The sequence below is a fragment of the Pezoporus occidentalis genome, unplaced genomic scaffold, assembly GCF_034315485.1.
Source record: "Pezoporus occidentalis ecotype Australia unplaced genomic scaffold, CSIRO_AGI_Poc_V1 ctg18, whole genome shotgun sequence".
Classification (NCBI taxonomy): domain Eukaryota; kingdom Metazoa; phylum Chordata; class Aves; order Psittaciformes; family Psittacidae; genus Pezoporus; species Pezoporus occidentalis.
Window position 1 is genome coordinate 8887959 of NW_026913640.1, and position 16810 is coordinate 8904768.

The window sequence follows — 16810 nt, forward strand, 5'->3', positions numbered from 1 at the left end:
TATTAACTTTGTATGGAGCCTAAAATCAGTGTCTCCCAAGATTCTACTCTAAAATTGGATGAGTAAAACCTCAAAATCTTTACTAAAGGAGACCAAAAGACCAGAAATGTGGAGGGAAAAAAACCCACAAAAATTGCCCTCTGCTATAATTTCCACATTATTTTTATTAGTATTCTAGGTGTGTTCTGCTTCTGAAGACTCACCTCGCAGAACTAGCTAAGTGGTGGTGTCAGAGGAGTCAGCTTCTAAATTTTCATGATTTTGTTCAAGGGTATGATTTTTTTATCGCACCCCCCACCCCCCCCCCCACCCCCAACCAAAGCAGTTAAATGAACACAGACTGTATGGTGAATGCTTTAGTTTCATATGAGAAGAATATCTTTTACTGTTACAGCTATTCTTAGTGAGGAAGCAATAAGTGATCCATGCAGTGTTCTCTTAAAACAGAACATTGTAGTCTGCAGGAGGGAATTTTGCTCCCTTTCACAGGTACAGCTTGATACATAAAAATAAACTGTTGATTTCTCAGATAATTTCTAATTTTGTATTTTGTGGAAGAAATACCTTCTTTAAATTCTATACCACAACATTTTATGTAGAGTTGAGGTTTTCTGAGACAATCTAAGAGAAGTTAAAAAATAAGAGATTTCCTGTTCTCAGGGGGACATCTCCTCCCTGTCCCCCCATCCTCTCCCCTTAGTGTTCTTAGTAAAGGTGAGGGAGAGGAAGCAAAGTTGTTCCTTTGACATTACTAACAGCTGTCAGTTGATTTTGCTGAAAATAATCTATCACTTATTTCCATATGTGCTCACACTGTAAAAGAAAACTACTTTCAATATGTCTCTTCTTTGATGTGATGAAGATCGAGATTCATCATGTCCTTCAGTGTGTTCCTACATAATTTTTAAACATACTTGGTGAAATAGCATGTAACAGCTGTCTGATGTAACTTAGAAATAGCACTTAAGTGGTTGTGGTTTCTCTAGTACCAAATAAGAAATTTCATTTCTCTGTAATGTCTTCACGTAGCATCTTTTGGAGTGGCCTGACTTTGTGACACTCTAAGCTCCCTGTCAGAAATCTTGTGGTTGATCTGCGAGACCCCATGCTATTTGCTACGCAGAGAGCTGCTTAAAGGGGAAGTGAGGGAGCCAACCCACAGGCATGAGATGGCAGTATCTCCCTCAGATGCTGTTGCTCTTAGGAGATGATGGCCTCTATTGTGCAGCTTCTGGTGCTGTGGAAAGCTAGAAAATGTTCGCCACAGCAATCTACTGGCTTTCTTCTTGCAGCTCTCTGGAGGTAATGTTACTTAGCCTCTGTGCTTGAATTGCTTGCTACAGTTGGCCATCCTTGTGCTTATGTGCATCTCTGAATGCCAAACTCTATGTGAATAAAAACTTGGTGGTGCTAGACGTGGCAAAAATTCAGTTTAAGAAGGGGAGAGGAATGATTCAAATGGAAAGCACTTCAAACAATATGTATAATTTTTGTGACTTATGTGGTGAAATTCTTTTTGGGAAGGGTGAAGGTGGAAGAATGTTTTGAGAGAATGTAGCTTTCCCACTGAGTTACGTTACTGGAATTGTGTGTTAATCTGGAACTAATTAATACACTGCAAAAATACATAGATGTAGCTGTGCAGTGACAACCCTACCAAAATTGTTGTAAGTTATATAAGGAAATACAGTACAGGTGTTTTTTAATGTCATGTGAAGTTGAAGTGGCATATACAGTGATTTAAAACCGAAAGTTTCCTCTAGTCCTCAGACTAGTCCTTGGTGTTCTGGACTTGTGTCGACTCATATTTTACTTCTCACGTCCTTTGAACTTTCAAAGGGGAAGAATTGAAAACAAAATTGGAACTGATGTATTTACTTTCTTTAGCAACTGTTTCTAATAAGGTCAGCTGTGTAACTCCAAACATGGCCTATCAATTTTATAGGTTTTTATTATATTTGGTTGTATAGTGTGAATGGGAATTGAAAAAGGCTTTGCATTTTGCAGCTGAGGATTATAAACCACTTCTGGAGACTGCAAAATGAAACATCAATTATTTTTTCAATTTAGTAGAATTTCTCATACAACTATATTTTTAATTCTCACTAATACTTGTTTATTGTGAACAGACTCAATCTGTTAATTACTTCTAGTCTCAGATTACCATTGTACATACACTGAAAAATTCTCTGTTTTAAGGGTTCAAAAGTTGCTTCTTGGTAAAAATTGCTTTTTTTTTCTAATACTGGTGGATAGTTTTTACCATTTCAGGCCTTGATAAACTGTTTTGGCATAATCCTTGTAACATACAAGTCTTCTGGCAACCATATATTTAGAAGGAAAATAATAATTGTTTCTAATCCTTGTTTTTGTTTCTTAAAAGCTTTGAAAACTAAGCTTCCTTCACTTATCCCTTTTTACTGTTCAGTTTAAAAGAAGGACATAAATGGTAAGTGCAGCAACAGCCAGAACTGGAACTTCTCATATAAGGCTGCAGGGCTTTCCTGTTTTAAATTTTTTGTCTGTATCTTTTCTTGTTAAACTTTGATTTTTCAGTATAACTACTTCTGAAAAACATGTTGTAATAATTTAATGTGGTTACCATTTACTTGGTTTAGTTACAGTTAATGTTTTCTGCGTGGGGGTTTCTCTTCCTGAAGCATTCTTGTTCATGGTGATCTTGTACATTAAAAATTTGATTGCATTGACTGCTAATCTGATGGGCAGCCCAGTGATACCTGAGCAATTTATTAATCTAATTGTGTGGTTTCTAGTACATAAGTTATTCATAAACACTTTCATACGGGCTAGGGTTTTTCCCTTGCTTTGTAAAAGTCAGTTGAAATCTGCTGTTACAGCTCAATGTGTATGTATTCTGATTTCACAGTGGCTTAACTAGGAAACTTTATTTTCCTACAATGTTTTGCTGATTTTTGTTTTGCATGCATACTACTTGCTGAAAGAGGAGCTTGCTAATGGAGAGTGGAAGCAATATTCTATTTTTAAGCAGCTCAAACACTAAAAAAGTACTTCTGAGTGCTAGCAATACGTTAATAATTCAAACTGTGTAGTGGTTACTGTCCAGTTGTGAATGGCTTACATAGGTTTACAATGTTAAATCTCGATCAGAGCCTTTTTACCACATAATTCCAGCTTCAGGACTTTTATTCACCTGTATTTTATTCATCTGTTCACTTTTATTCACATACTTTATTATGTCACCAGCTTAGAAGGGTGATGAGTGATTTGGATTTAGTTTATTAAAATAGTTTTCATGTATTCATAATGGTTTTCATTACCAAAATGTTTGAGTTGCAGTCTTAGTTTTATGGTGCACAGATTTAATTCTGCAGTAACACTGGAAATAGTGTCAGGTGTATATTTTACTTAATGAAACAACAGCTGTGATGCTGGCCTGTAGCTTACAGCTCTTGTTACTGATGGTGTAAAGAGGGAGTTGAGATCTTTGGATATCCTTGTCCTCTTACCTCCCAGGACCCCCCCCTTTTCAAGTGTAATTTGCATATATATGTGTAAAGACCTGTTCCTTGTGAGTTCATCCATTTCAACTTCTGAATGCTTAATGTTCTTTCATGTTTGACTTAGTGAAGTACTTGACTTTTCTATCTCCTAATCTTTTAAAGAACTGTCTCTAGATGTTGTTCTGGTTTCCTTTAGTTTTTCTTACACAGAAGCACTACTGCTGAAGTATCACTTACTTGTGGAAGTGTCATAGAATCATAGAATAGTTAGGGTTGGAAAGGACCTTAAGATTATCAAGTTCCAACCCTCCTGCCATGGGCAGGGGCACCTCAGCATAGTGACAGCCACAAAAGCAGTGGAAATTTCCTCAATAGCAGAGATTGCAGTTCACTTGGATCAAAAGCTGTAAGACGGATGAGAACAAGGGACTAAAAAAGCACATCCCAAAACAACAGCGATGTTCATAACCAGGAATGCCAGAAAATTCACATGGGGTGGGGTTTTCCCTCCCCCAAACACCAAAACAAAACTAAAACCCCTAGATAGGTTTATTCTGTCTTCTAAGAGTTTTGTCCTTTGGAGCGCCTCATAAATTTAGCTTCCCATTTCTTTATTTATGTGGAGTTTACTGAGTCATATCTTGTTCCTCACTTCTACATTCGCTTGCAAGCTAAGTAATAGATGTTTTTGAAACAAGCCTGTCAGATTTCTGTGGACTTAAGTAATTCAGGAATAGTTTTTTGCATTTGGCTTTTAAGTGACTGGATTGATTTTTTTTTTTTTTCTTTTTTCTTTTTGTTCTGTTTTGTTTTCTTGCTCCATGATGCTGACAAGTCTTTGTTCTGTAGGAAGTTTGAATTCTCACTGAATGCAGAATACCTTATTCAAAACTAAACTAAGCTAAAGCAGATTTTCAATAATAAATTAATAAACATTTTCAAGGATTTTTTTCAAATTTGGTCTGTTTTCTATTACTAATAAAAGTTTGTTATTTTAACTTGACAGCCTAGTCAGTGTAGTACGTAATAAAGGTGATGGTGGTGAAATTTTTTGAGGTTGTTTGAATGAAGTCTCTGTTTCTTAACAAACTGCTATAATGCTAAGCTGCTTTATTAAAGCTCTTCTGTAGAGCTTGGATAGGAATTATCTCCTTATTGCAATCCAGCATACATATGCATGGAAGTAGTTCATGTTTGACACTTGAAAGTCTTTTAAGGTAAAGCTAGCTTGCAGAAAGGCAGAGCGTTAAATGTAGAACTAAAAAAGAAAAATAACCCACAAAACCCACCTGACAGAATGTTCCTACTTTCTTGGCAGTGGTTTTAATTCAGTCATCAAGTTTCTTCCCATGCATAAAGCAACGTAGACTAAGCCTTTGAGCAAGCAGTTTATAAATACAGTTTGTGGCTTTCTGGGTGGTCTTAGTTCGGCGGTAGCACTAGTATTATTAATTTTTGCAGGGTTGCAGTGGTATTTATCAGTAGCCACATACTTAAATCTTGCACTTCTTGTGTTCCTCAGTGTTTTAGATACTAAATTTTGTGCTTTAGGCAAGAATAGCAATTCCTTAACAGGCGTTAAAATATTCACTTTGTATTTTCAGAAACTGAATTATTTTTAGCCTTTAATTACATTGCCACATGCAAAAACTACTATAAATGTCATATCTGCTTTTAGTATGAAAAGCCATTGCATAAAAATCAATGCAGAACTTACGCCATCTTTTTGTAGCATATTATGTGTTTGTATATGTAAACCAAACCTTTGTGGAATAAGATATTTTTGCATTGTAAATATTTTGTGACCATTTAAGGATTATTTTTTTATATGTATCAAGGATGCTACTTCGGGTTATATTTCAGTAGTGGAATAAATAATCATTATAATGTTACATTTAATTTCTAATTTTTATTTTGATATGTGTGAACTGTAAATATTTAGGGTAATGTGCTGTTTTTCTTACGTTGCAGATTTTTAAGAGACTTAAGTATTTTACTCTGCCATCATCTTTTAAATTTTTGCACAAAGTACTTTAGGACATGCTAATATTTCATGTGAACTTGCAAACATAATAAGTGACCATTCATAAGTAATTTTTGTCCCTTATTTTGCTGTCAGACATGCATAAATCTCCAGTATGAATTTAGGTGTTGTGCTACTGCTTGTAAGCATTCCCATATTTATTCTCTTCAGCAGTACTTGATAAGGAATTTTTTGTCTGTGTTCCTTACATTATCTGTTTGTTTGATAACTTAATTTTCTTCCAATAAGACTGATAAGAAGGCAAAAGCACTTTTCAGATGCTTCATATGCAAGGGCAAAATGACGCTGGTCTTTGTCTTAGTGTTTCAGGTCTCAGACCTAGCAGGTGCAGTTTTTGTTCCAAGTATTAATGGAAATACTTAAAATGGTGTGCTTGTTTATACAATACTCTGCATACTTAGCTTCTCCCCTTTCATGGGTTTAACAGGTAGTAATGAAAAAAATCTATTAAAGAGCAGATTTAACAAGTCTACATTCCATATTTTTAATACAGTTTCTGAAAACTGTTACTGCTCACAAGTTAAAAAAAAAAATCTACTTACCTAACCTAAGTTCCTCAAATACTGAGTTCTTCTGTTTTTTATTTTCTGACAAGTAAGAATGAGGCTTTTATAAACAATTTAGAAAAATCCTTTGCTAGTGTTTGATAAATGCCTGACGTATTTTGAAGAAGCTAAAATTGATGTTTGCCTTAATAATTTTCGTTTTTTCTTCCTCAGCTACTGGAGTTAAGTTTGACTTGAAGTTTGTACACGTATTTACCCAGGCTAAGAAGAAACTTAACTTTCAGTTTCAGTTGTCTGCTTGGTACCTATTTTGAACTCACCCACCTGTCTAAATCCTGAGATCCTGGTGGCATTGAGACTTGCAGCCAGCATAACTTCCACCTCTTAGAAGAGCTTGTATTTACTTAAAGGTTCTGTGTTTAAAGCAAGAGTGAAACACTGAAACAGCAGTAAGTGTAGATTTCTGTACAAACAGTATGTTTTAATGTGAGAAAATCTATTAATGGATTTGTTGCTTAATGTGGGGAAAGCTTATTTATGGATCTGGTTTGTCTCTCAAGAGGCAGTGCCTTCTGAGTAGCTTTTTTCTTGGTGTGAGCAGTAAGCCTTTGGCTTTTCGCTTCAGTAGCTCTCATGGAGTGGAAAATTTTAATACTAATAATGCAATAAACTGTGACATAGAAATTAACCTGTCTTAGTGAGCTTGCCTTTTGATACCAGGCAAAATTATGTTTTTTAATTAAAGTATTTAGGGTTTTTCTCATGAATATTTTGCAAGCCTGCTCTCCGTAGTGTAGCAATCCAGTAGGCTTGTCATAACCAGAAGTAGTGATTTTTTTTTTTTTTTTTTTGTTTTTTGTTATTTTTACATGAGGAATATTTAATTTAAGTCTGATATTTCTGTCTTTCCATCAAATCTGACTTTGGGTGGCACTTTTCCAGAGATAGATTTTATTGTTAGATGAGTGAGTATTTTCAATAAATACGGCTTACTTGGGAAAAAAAGATGAGGCCAAGTTGGCCAGGAGGGCCTTAAGCAAACTTGGTCTAGTGGAAGGTGTTCTTCCTGCCCTTGGAAAGGGGTTGAAACTGTATGAGCTTAGGGTTTGACATTTAAAAATGTTTTTCCCAAACAGTATGATGGAATAGCTTGGGAAGATAACTTTAAAGGTCACTTAGTCCAACCCCCCTGCAATGAGCAGGGAGATCTTCGAGTAGATCAAGTAGATCAGGTAGATCAGGTTGCTTGAATGTTTCCAGGGATGGTGCATCTACTACCTCTCTGGCCAATCTCTTCCAGGGTTTCACCACCCTCACTGTAAAAAAGTTCTTCCTTATATCCAGTCTGAATCTTCCCTCTTCTAGTTTAAAGCTGCTACCTCTTGTCCTATCACAAGAGACCCTACTAAAAGTTTGTTCCTACTTTTTTCTTACAGTGGCTAGTGACTCACTGGTTTTGGCTTAGCATTGTATAGTATGAAAGAGTATTTGTATTAGTTTGGTTTTGTATGTGACACGAAGCACACTGCTTCTGCTAGTGTTGCTGAATGCAGTTTTATTGATACACTTGTGGCAGGTTAGCCGGTAAGTTTCTCTTCTATTAGTACAGAAGATGTGACAAAGACAATGTAATATCAAAATTAGGTTCTTCAGGCTTTGTTTCTTTTCTGTATATAGTGTTGATTTTATAATAATTTCAGAGTTTTATTTACTGATTATTTGTGTTTATTTCCTTCCTCCTGCATCCCACTGCCCTTTCTGAATTATTAAACTCTTTGTTTATATGGTAGCTTGTATGTTCTTTAGGTAAGAACCAGCTATAATTCTTTGTCCCATTGTGATGCCCAGTGTGTCCCTAACATGATTCTGACCTTTGGTTCTATAGTATGTTAAAACAGTAGTTTTTGTTAGATATCTCTGATGAAAGCAGATGCTGTAGCTTAAGAGATACTGTGGGTGGACTTGGGTCAGGGGATTTAACTGGAAAGCAATCTCTTTTAATCCTTTTGGATTTGTTCAGATGACCAGGTTTTTAAACTTTGGATTAGAATACTAGATGCCTGGTACAATGTATATTGTTTTCCTCAGTCAGAAGTCTATTTAAATAATCAACATCTTCATTCAAGTCTGCCGCATCTTGCTCCAGTTTTACAGTAAATGACCTCCAGGTTGTATAAGAGTACTAGCTGGAAAATTACAAAGCTGGCTTCATGCCAGGAACCTTCATTGATGTCTCTTTGTTCGTTTTGTATGTTTAAGTGCAGTGTATGTGGGCAGGTCAGAACTTTGTTGGGGAAATGTTAAACACTGAACTATTCTGATTGTAAGCAATATTCATAACATATGAAAGAATGTGTATGTTTGTTAGCTGTTTTTCCTACAGAACTTCTTTATAGCAATGAAAAACTTTGGCTTTCAGCTTCCTTTTGTCAAATACTTGCATATTCCAATTATTTGGCAATTCAGGTCACTTATGGGATAGCAACTGGGGACTTGTTGTTACAATTGAGTCAGCATATATAGTATCTACTTAGGAAAAAATGTTCATATAGAAGTCTGACAGTCATATTTAGTGCACTGTGACTACTTAGTGCTGCTTTTGAAGTGTTTGAAGTTAATTTTGCAAATTTATATTACACTTTCTAACCAAGTAGTTAGAATTTTTCTTAAACACTTCATTATATATAGCTGGTTAATTTTTATTCCAAGTAAATATGCATGACTTCCATCTTGAATCTTGCAGTTGGGGAAGATTGTTGTTTTGAATTGGTCCAGTGTTTACTCTGTTTTAATATTTACCTAGATTTGTTTCCTGTGAAAGAAAAGAAAGAAAAACTTTTGGGAAATCTAAAATGCAGCATTCGTTTATAACACGCAATTTTCAGTTAAATATTTTAGTCTGTTTCTGCATGATGGTACAGTTAGCCCAGACTTTGTTACCAGCCCTTCAACTCCATACCCGTCAGGGTGAATTATGGAGTGCATGTGAAATCAAATTATTTGCAACTTACTCTGTGGAAGTAAGGTATTCTCCATGCTCCTGTGAATGCCTGTTCTGATGTTTAATTGTTATAATGCCATTTCTTTAGCTAAAATAAAGCCAGAATAATTTGAAGCTGCAGCATAAAATGCCCTGAAGATGTGAATATGTTGTGAATGTAATTTAATCTGTAAATAGTGAACTTGGTGATACGGTGGATATTGCTTTCAGAAAGTAGTTCTGCAGGTAAGTAAATAGTTAAATGCCTTAAATTGATTACAAATTAAAAAGAACTGTATTATGTTCAGCTGCTGAACTGCGTTTAATTAGTTTTTAACGTCATTACTGTAATTCAAAAAACAATGGCTCTTGTCTCCTTCAGAATCCAGTTCAATGGCAGAATGCTGTAATGAGGAAGTTGCTATTGAGAGAATTAATATATAGATTCCTTCATTTTTCATTTTTATTTTTTATAAAGGATAGCCAGATCTGGTAAAGAAGTTACATTCTCGTAAGCACCTTTGTGAAAAATTATTTCTGATTTTTACTTTACAATATTTGAGAAGCAGATTGCATTAATAGGATTTAGCAGCTGCTATAGGTGACAGTCTTTGAGTACTAACGTGTACAATGAGATTTATGTTAGTGTTTCTTAAAAATGTGTTGCGGTTTCTGGGATCCTCCTGTCTCCTTCATGCTCATAAATTTGAGGGATCTCCAGGTGATCTTTGGCCTTACCTCATTTTTATTAGCTTAGTAGCTCTCTCTTCTGTATGAAATAGTATTTTCTTTCATGGGATTATTGAATGTTGCTTGTTAGTGAGTTGTCCCTCAAAATGTCTTTGTGAGCAATATCAGTGCAATTAAAATGCTTCCTTTTCCAAAACTATCAGGGTAGACCTGACTTAAACAACGTATGAGGACTGATGTATTGGTTGATGTTGAAGATTGAAAGGAAGTCAGCTTTTCTTCAGAATGGATTTTGCATCCAGCTGTAAGAGGATGACAAAATCCCAAAGCATCACAGAGGATCACAGTTATTTAATGCTACTTCCTCCCTGGCCCTCCCCCCCAGTAAACCTGCAAAACCCATTAACTTGCATGTTTTTGAAGGTGGAAGCTAGTTTTACCTAAAAAAGGGGAAGATCTTAAATTGTCTTCCATCTTGTAAAGATCAGAATTGGCTGGTATTAAAATAAAGGTGAATTTGAGATAATGCGTAACTTTCTTTTTAAAAACAGCTTTTTCTAAATCTGTGGGAAGTGTTGAGTGTGTGTACATTCTCTTGCACACAAAATCGCAATTCATTTCTATCTTTGCCAGTGTTAATGTGTTTTATGTGATGCACTGAGAAGCTTTTCAATACTTGTTTGTTCCCAAAACAGCATAGATGTAGTGCATGGAGGTTTTTACCAAATACACTCCTATACTTTTTGCTGTTAATTAGCTTTAAAAGAAGTTCCCCCGTTTTAATAGCATTGATACTTCCTTTACAATCTTACTGAAATGAGGAAAGTAGGAAATGCAGTAGACTAAAATCTTTCTTCTGTAAGGGAAATCAGATTTTTTTTTTAACTGCTATAATTATCTGTGTTTTAGGAATGCTTTTCCAACTTGTAGCATTTATTGGAATATATGTGTCTGCCCTTTTTTTAATGCAATGGTTATTGCTTTTTTTCCTAATGTGCTGGGTTTTTTTTAGTGTTCAGGATTTTAATGGTGTAGCTTAGTTATTTCCATCAACTCTGTTCAAGACTTTAGTCACCAAGGAGGAAAATGAGTTTTAACTCTCTGCTTTAGCCATGTTAGAATGTTTTTCTCAAAGATTGAGTCCTGTTGATGGCTATTAAGCCTAGTGAAAATTCATTTAATTAGACTTTCTAATTAAAATAGGGCTTTGTGGTTTCCCGTATGCTACATGTTTTATAGCTACATTTACTGTAGTTGTTATCTAGTTCAATGTATTTGCTTGTCTAATTTTGGGTGAGGTAAAAGCTTACTTTTTTTTTCCCCAAACTCCTGTTTTCATAGAATTTTTGAGTAGTTTAGGCTGGAAGAAAGCTAGTATGATGCCCAGCTCAGAGGAGGGATTAGCTCTGGATTTAGGTTGCAGTGCATGTGATTGAATAAACTGAACTGGAATATTGTAACTTTCGGATCTTACAAATAGATCTTGATGGATAAACCAAAGAGGGAAAGGTGACGAGAGGGCTGGGTGGAAGGCTGCTCTTACTTCAACTCTGCAGGCAATTTAACTTCTAATGAGATAGTCACTGGAACTAAATAGAATATTCTTAGGAAATGAGAAATAATGTACAATCAGAAGTATCCCATAAATGCTAATTTTGCCTGCCAAGCTAGCAATTTTAACCACTTGTATGACTTGTCTTTAAAATACAGGTCTCTTACACAAAATCTCAATTTTGTGCAAAGTTTAAAGCCTTATGCCAGTTTCTTCTCTATACTTCTCTGGAGAAGCCTTCGAAAATTTTCTTTTCTAGAAGGAACTTTATGAAATAAACCTCTCTAGAAAAGAGTAATGAACTCTGGGAAGGGTTACAGAAGTGTCATACCTGTTTTGAAAATGTCTGCTAGGAAATAGAATGCAGTTTCCATCTTAGTGAAAACAGGTGAGCATCAACAGCACTGTGAATTACATTTTGCTCTAAACACACAATCTAGATAAAGTGCTAATTAAATTACTGATTTTAATGTACAAGTTTTAAGTTCATGGGTTTAAGTGTTCTTTTTCTGATTAGACAAATTTTTGATGCCATGTCTTGGCGTTATTTTGGTCACCATTCCTTAGCTGAAAGGTGAGTGAATAGTTCAGTGTTAATTGGGAAGCAAATTTCGTGTCCACAAACGCTTTGAAGAAAACTGTGATCTGTTATCTTAATATTTCTGTTGCTACCTTGCTTTTTGCTGGTCTAGAATATTGTATGTCATATTTATTCCATGCCATAATTTTCTTGAGAGGAATTTTTACCAGGAATATTGCATCATTTGGAGACAAGATTTTTAATTTTTGTCAGGCTGGTGCAATTGCGAGGCCTGCTTCTGGGAGTACCAAATAGTATTGGTTTGTCAGTTAAAAAAATACCAACTTTTATGGCTACTTGTATTTTTATTTTCAGTATGACAAGTGAATTGCATCTGATATATTCTCCTATATCAGTTCTTAGGTGTCTTTTCAAAACCCTTAGTTTCATGGGTTTAAGGACTGAATTAAAAACAATCCTAATATATTTGGGAAACACCCATATTTTAAAAAAAACAACACCCAGCAGAATCATCTTGGCAGTTCTCTGTATACTTAGACTATTGATATCAATAGTGATTGAGGTGTAAGAACAGTGTGCATTATATATCTCAGCTGCTCAAGAAATCTTGTTTCTAGTACTTGTGAAAAAGGTACAACATAGATGTAATTTGAAAACTGTAAAGTTTTTATGTAGATTACTTTTTTACAGTTGATGTTAAAATGAGTTGAAGTTGTAAGGCAATCTCATTTTTAATGTAATTAGCAAGTGTAATGCAATACTTGCCATCATAGCAGTTTTTCTAAAAGCAGAGTACTTGGATGAATCAGACCTTCTTGAGGGTTGTTTGCATTAGTGAGTTCTGAAGTATTTGACAAGAATCCTGGACCAGAATTAATATGGAAAGCTTTCTTTTGATGTGTGCTAGACAATTAGCTTTTTACAAAAGAACCTTATTCTTTATTTGCTTCTGTTTTTTTTGGTTTGGTTTTGTTTTTAATCTCTCAAAAGTTAAATTACACTTTGTTACATATTCTTTGTCTTATGGCTTTCTGTTTACCAATGTCCATATCATCAATTTTTCTTGTTCTCTTTCAGTTTAAGTTGTTTTCCCAGGTACCGGGTGACTTCAGAGCTATTAATTGCCTCCCTATATTTCTCTAGTATAAGTTTAGTCCTCTCTTGCTGCTCAGCTTACCCCTGTTATGGTTAGTTATGAATGCCTTCAGAGAAGGGACTGAAACCAGGCTGCTACTCAACAGAAGAACGGGCAGTCACATATTGAGGAAAAAGAAGCACTGATAATGCTGTTGTTATCTTCTGCAAAGGGCTTGAGTATCAGCCAGCACTGGTTCTACTACTCTGTCCTAACTGTTGGTATTCCTTCCTCTGTCATACTGTGGATAATACCCATGGAATAGTTGACCTAACCTACCTGCAATAACTTGTTTATGCTCACATAATAAATAGCTAGCTAGGACACGATTGTGTCATGTCCTGGATAGGGGGGATCGGACTGAATTTTTGTGATCATCTGTACTCCTGCAAATACAGGTTTTGGCAAATTATCTAAAGACATGTTTTTATAGTTAATATGTCAGGCATTTAATTACATTAATAGTATATGCTGTCAACTAACATTTGAAATTGAGTATTTTCTCTGTCAGGGGATTTAGCTTATATTTGTTAATTCCCATATTCCCTGTGCTGAAAATTCAGAGAACATGATAAGTGTGAATATGCAGCAGTAGGAATAATAATAATTCTTGCAGGCACGTTAATAGATAAAAGGCCGCAGAGACTGTAAGATGCATTTGTGGATCGTGACTCTATAGCTGAATGTTTTTTATACTGTAATGATTCAACACCAAAGTTAAAGATACAAAATAGTGAATAATTACTTTGGGTTTTGTAACAGGTTTGACTAGACTAAAAAAGTAAAAATTGCAGGTTTTACCGCTCACTCTTGTTAAACCTACTGTTAATTGAAGACTGGTAACATTTCAGGATGAGAAAAGATCTGATTTATTGCTTTTTCTTAAAAAGTGTATGTTATAGCTTGCCAATGCTTCTATCCTTTGCAAAGAAAGTGAGTTCTCATAACTAGTACAGCTTTATAGCTCTCTACTCAAAATCTGTATCTAGCTGCTGTTGTACTTGGCCCTGCCTTATATGGTACCTTCGATACTTAAAAAAAATCCCAACAAACTCAGACTTATAGTTGAACCTGAGATGCATCTAGTAAGTTCTATGCAGTAATGTAAAATAAGGTACTTTCCCTTGTTAGTTGAAGAGTATCTCTTAGCTGTTTGTGGCCTGTCCGGTTTTCACATATGCGCGTGTGTGCATGCACAGTCTCAATGTAAACTTACAGCCATGGTGTTTTTCTATCATGTTGGACTAGGTTTTGATATTAGAGATGAAACACTACTTTTCCTTCTGTGTCTTCTTCATGTCAGGGCTGAAGTAAAAGCAGACAATGTTGACAAAGTTGTATGCTGATTTTGTGACTTTACTCATTGGTATCAATTTGTGGGTATGATTGATCCTAATAGGGCTGATGATTTTATTTAAAATGTCTGTTGGCATTACTGCTTGACAAAGTTAGTTGCATATTCATTTTTAAAGTTTTAACATGGCTTCTAGGGTCAGAAGAAGAGTTCCTTCTTGGTGTTTATCAACAGTCTTTCATAGCTGGACCTTAAAACCTGTTTGTGTCTTCTGGTTACAAAGCCTTATTTTGCTTCACACTAAGCCATGCTCTTTTGAAGATAATGTATAATCTTATTGTAAGTACATTTGCTAGGTAAATATTAGTTACCAGTAACAAAGTTATGGACCTGAACCTTATGTCATTTATTATATGAGAATTTCCCATACCAGGATATTTTACAAAGCTATTGACTCTGTCGAATGTTGGTGTCTGCTACTTTAATTGTATGAAAATAGATACTTTAAGTGTGAGAATGTGACTGAACAAAAAGGAGTTCATGAAACTGTAAATGTGTTTTTATTAATATTTCCATTTAAAGGTTGTTTATACCAAGACTTAAACAATTGCCTAGTATATGGCATTATTTTCAAAGCACATCTGCACTATTAATACTCTTAAATCATAAGTGCAGTGATTTTTCAGAATCAGATAACTTTTTTTGGATATGCTTATTCTCAGCACACTTGTGTCCACTTGAGTGGAATATACTTTAACATTATTCCAGAAAATTAGTGAGAATTTTGGTATGTTTCATTAATTTTCATGTTGAACTGGAAATTTGTTCCTATTTCATCCTTAACTGATGTTAACTGTAATACTAAAATCCCTTGGAAATATTGGTAATAGTGTACTTCTCTTTCCCCAGAGTAATGATTTTTGCTACTCTGGGTACTGCCTTTTCAGTATTGCTTCACAACAGGCCATGGTTCACTGTCAGTAATGTCAGAACTATTTGTTGTTGGATGACTGAGCATCAAATGAATTTGGCATGTTATTTATCAATTTAATATAAATGCATGTTACAGAGTTTATGTTGATACTGCATTTTTATTCTGGTTTAAAGAGGATGGTGAGTGTCTGAGCTAATGTATAAATAGCATGATAAACCTCAGCAAAAAATGTACTGCCACCAAGTTAAGTTAAAACTATTTGAACAAAGATAACTGTCAGATTGAATTTAAATACCATAATTTAACACATCAGAGCTTGGTTTCCAGTCAGTAAAAGCATTTGTGAGTCATGAAACCAGACTGACTTATTATTGAACCACGGCTTGTAGGTAATACTGTAATAAAAAAATCTTTGTTTACAGTTAAAAGGTAAATATTATTAATGAAAAATACTGTGTGAAGATGGATTCATTTGCAGTTGATAACATAACTATTTAGGAGTATTAGACTGCTGTGTCTGATAAATGAAACTTGTGATATTTAACCTTTATCATTATGCAGAAATGTACAGCATTGCTATATTGATCTTATTATTCCATTTCGTCATATAAAAACAGTGGAGTATAGTTAACTTTATTCCTTGTGCATTTTTGTAATCAATGGAAACTGTTGAAACTTGAAATTTTTTATTTTCATGGAGTGACTAGGAATGTTTTTAAGTTGTAAGAATGACAGGTTGACATGAAAACTATGTTTACTTTCAGAGAGAACAGGAAATGAGAATGGGTGATATGGGTCCTCGTGGAGCAATAAACATGGGAGGTAGGGATCTGAAGGAAAAAGGCTTCTGTATTGTAAAACTTCTTTTTCTTTGGGACTGTACATGTTACTCAAGCACTACTATTTAGTGACAAGTACTGGTAAAAAGGAGTAAACAGTATTAGGAAAAAAGAAACAAACAACGCATACTTTGCTTCCAGATAGCTGTTTTCCCCCCCCAGGGTTTATCTTCAAATACCTGTGGGAGAAAAATACGATGTGCAAGTTGAGAAACAAAAAGGCAGGGAAAGCTGATACTCTAGAAATTATCTGATAGAAATTGACTGATCTGTTCAAAAAGTATTTGGCATTCTTTTGGTGGACAGCCTATTCAGAGAAGTTGGGACTGCAATTGCATGCAATGAAATGATGCAGAGCTCAAAATTGGTAAGCTTTTGTTGATGTATCTGACAAAAGCTTAATGAACAACGTGGTTAGTGTTGTACTAATCTATGCAGGCCTATATTTGCAAATATCCTCAGTTGCCTTTGTGACTTAAAATATTGTCACTTCTTACTGTGAAGTCTAGAAAAGTACATTCTTAATAATTGGTGTTTGCTCTGTATATGCAGACTGAAACAGTGTGGAATCTTGCTTATCCAGAATATCTGCTTTTAAACAAGAGTGAAATTTAGAATATTTATTTAAAAACCCAAATCTTACTAAACTGTATTAACTGTCAATATATATTCCCTTGGAAACTTCCTGATGTTCATTTGGAATAAATTAAGATGATAATTTAAAGAAAAGTTAATACTATTCTTGTGTAATTTAAATTTGCAAGTACGTACAAAACTTGCTAAATGTTGTTGCTTGACCTTTTGAGTAATGTG

At 34.8% G+C, this 16810-nt stretch overlaps 1 protein-coding gene across 10 annotated transcripts in view; it reads left to right on the plus strand.

Moving 5' to 3' along the window:
• The window catches only part of PSPC1 (paraspeckle component 1), a 53249-nt gene that overhangs the window by 11819 nt on the left and 24620 nt on the right, over positions 1-16810 (plus strand). For 2 of the 10 annotated variants that reach the window (XR_009964135.1, XM_062615277.1), the window contains exon 7: positions 15923-15980. The exons of 6 other annotated variants lie outside the window; for them this stretch is intronic. Coding sequence is in view for 3 of the 4 variants with exons in the window: in XM_062615277.1 (XP_062471261.1) it covers positions 15923-15980 (58 nt within the window). In the remaining variant the exon portion in view is untranslated. Of the gene's footprint in view, positions 1-1029; positions 1081-6245; positions 6797-15922; positions 15981-16810 lie in introns of those variants that run through there. 2 more of the 10 variants (XM_062615278.1, XM_062615280.1) reach the window with 2 other exon arrangements.